The sequence below is a fragment of the Ornithodoros turicata genome, chromosome 3 (genome assembly GCF_037126465.1).
Source record: "Ornithodoros turicata isolate Travis chromosome 3, ASM3712646v1, whole genome shotgun sequence".
NCBI lineage: Eukaryota > Metazoa > Arthropoda > Arachnida > Ixodida > Argasidae > Ornithodoros > Ornithodoros turicata.
This window is the reverse complement of record NC_088203.1, coordinates 12,771,190-12,773,918: the sequence shown is the minus strand read 5'-3', so window position 1 is coordinate 12,773,918 and position 2,729 is coordinate 12,771,190. Positions and strand designations below refer to the sequence as shown.

The window sequence follows — 2,729 nt, the reverse complement described above, 5'->3', positions numbered from 1 at the left end:
CCTTCCACCTACCCGTCCACCCCTATTGCACTCAACTTTCAGTACCTTGTGCTGCTTGGGATCCTGCTGACTATCTCCGCCACGAAGAACGTTTGGAAGCTCTTATCACTGTACCGCTATCAAAACAGTATCAGTCAATAACAAAAGCAGAAGAAACCGGAACACTAGGACGAAATAATAATCTCGGGCCCTTCCCGCGTCGTGCCCATAGAAGGGAAACTGCTGCAGTCCCGCAAGAGGAAAGCGCCCAACCGCCATGGACGACTGCGACGTCGATTACAGTGCTCAGAGAACGGCCTTTGCCCTCTTTGACCAGGAAGGACTGCTTGAGTTAGACGTTCATCAGCTGAAGCTCGCCGTACGCTCGCTGGGCATGTACGTGACGGAAGGAGACTTCGAAAGCGTCTTACGCTCACTAAGGAGGGATTCCACCGCACAAGACGAAAGGTACAACTACGCAGATTTCGTCACAGTGGTGTCCAGGCTTCACAGCAGAAACAGGAGGAACATGAGTGATGATGAACAAAGTGCCGTGAAAGATAGCGTGAGTGAAGTCTTTAAATATCTAGACGGCCAGGACACTGGTGGGGCTGCCTGTAAGGACCTGTCCTGGCTCCTGAGGACAGTAGGGGAGCCTCTGACGCAGGAAGAAACAGAGTCGTTCTTCAGGGATACCGGTATCATGGCAAGTGGCAGCGTAACGCGGGACAAGCTCCTCGAAGTGCTGCTCAGTGATCCGTTTAAAGACTTCGAGAGGAAATAGGGCTCTGTTCATTTCGTGTGCTGATCCTTTGTTGGATTTCATCTAACGTAACTTACTAGATTTAACGCAGATTTATAAACTGGCTTCGACATGTTTTCCCGCTCTGTTCAGATGTGTGCCCGCTTGTCACGCTAGTTTTTTTTAAAAATAAATTTATTTTTTTATCGAGTATGGCAATAACTGCGTATTATGGAGGGTTGGGGAGAGATGTCCTTTGAGCCTATGTGGGAAGTAGGACTGACGTAGTCGGTCGTCGTTGGCACTGCACTGGCGTTGGATTGGAATAGGAAGCAATATATACGTAAGAACATGAGACACGAAGACAAGGAGGACATCTGTAAAAAAAAAAAAAAAAAAGAAAACGCGCGTGGGCTGATCTTAAAGCCGCATCGAATATGCGTGCCACAAACACAAGGCTTAAAATAGAACCAGCGTACAATCCGATCAGCAACAACAAGCACTATACGTAAGGCGCTTCACCGCTTGAGTTGGGGCATGTACCGTATCGCTTTGCGGCTATCCGAGCACTACGCCCGCAATCCCACGGGCCCCCAAAGTTTCTTTCTGATATAAATATATTTTATATTTGGCATTCGCAACCTGGAGGGAGTGCTACTCATCCCGAAGGAAACCTAACGCCCCTGCGAGGTTGAAGTCCCTGCGCAAGTCCCTGCTGTACAGCGGCTACTTGTTTATTGCGCAATCGAGGATAAGGGAAAAAACATTACGTAAAATGAACCCGTTAACGGCAGTCTATCCGCGCCTAGTCGTGGAACGTTAAAAATACCCTATGCCTCTATTACTCGGAATGGTCAGTCAAGCACAGTCAAGCAGGCAGGTTAGTGTGCGTACATTGAACGGAAGAGCCTAAAGGGCATGATTAAGTGATCCGTATCATCATGCAGCTAATACAAGTACAACCGCGAAAAAAAAAAAGCTGTACCTGGCAGTTACGTGCAATTACGTACCAGAATGACCTAATTATTTCTCCAGTGCCACTAGGCAAGGAACTAATCAAGCAAATATGGCACATCGCATAATGCATCGCCAAAGACAAACCAGGACGTAGTAAAATATAGCTACGGTGAACATATGCAAAGTAACGGCGTCATTAATTATGAGTACTAGGCAGCGGACAGTCTCTTTTCCTGGGAAACCACGATGGGCGCGGCGTCTGGGTACACAGGGCGCATCCAGCAGCAGCTGTGTCCACGTGTGATTTCCCACGGACATATCGACTGCCTACAACCAGGAAGTGTTAGTGCCTTCTGCTGTTCTACATTTCGCACTCGAATGGGCCACATAATCGCCAGAGCTAAATAAAGTGACGAACGAGTTAAACGCGAGTAATCAGCGCACTATTGACGTGCACGGAATAGTGATAACGCACGAGGGGCGGTCATTATATGCTACACGCGTATCAGCACTCTCGTAAATCAACGTGGGCTCCTATTAGCGTGACAGTTTTTGGTCACGGTAGTAGAGGAAGCCTTCTGGAAGCGACGTGACGTTTTTGAAGCGATTCCTGTTTGTTACAGTTGGAAGTGTCTTCCCAGGGGCGCTCTCCGAGCGTTTTACCGTGACATTAGCTCTTTCCGTGTCAAGCATTTAACGTACTTGGAAGAACCCCTTTGTACAACATGCAGTGTTGCAGTGTGACGTGTGTGTGGTCCACAACGAAGAGCATGTGAACTTATACCGTGAGCTTGGGGGCAGACGACGACAGAGGTCAATCACGCAGTGTCATGGTTCATTACCATTACCAGCTCATCATTTATAGTCTTCACCAGATCGCACGTTCCTTTCACACCGTTTTACCAAGCTGTAGTTACCATACACAGGCCTGGGGGCCTTTAAGAAGAAGTATGCAAGACGTATTTTCCACACAGACATCTGTAGCGCTTACCTTCAAAGGGAACAAGAAATGCTACTCTCTCAGTCAGTCTCGCTTCATTAATTTCCGCGC

The 2,729-nt window shown here is 48.1% G+C and overlaps 1 protein-coding gene across 1 annotated transcript; it reads left to right on the top strand.

Annotated features, from left to right (window-relative positions):
- The first annotated feature begins 256 nt into the window (after positions 1–256).
- On the top strand, positions 257–763 carry LOC135387740 (centrin-2-like). The gene has a single exon (XM_064616838.1). The coding sequence runs from the start codon at positions 257–259 to the stop codon at positions 761–763; it is 507 nt and encodes a 168-aa protein (XP_064472908.1).
- The last annotated feature ends 1,966 nt before the right edge of the window (positions 764–2,729 follow it).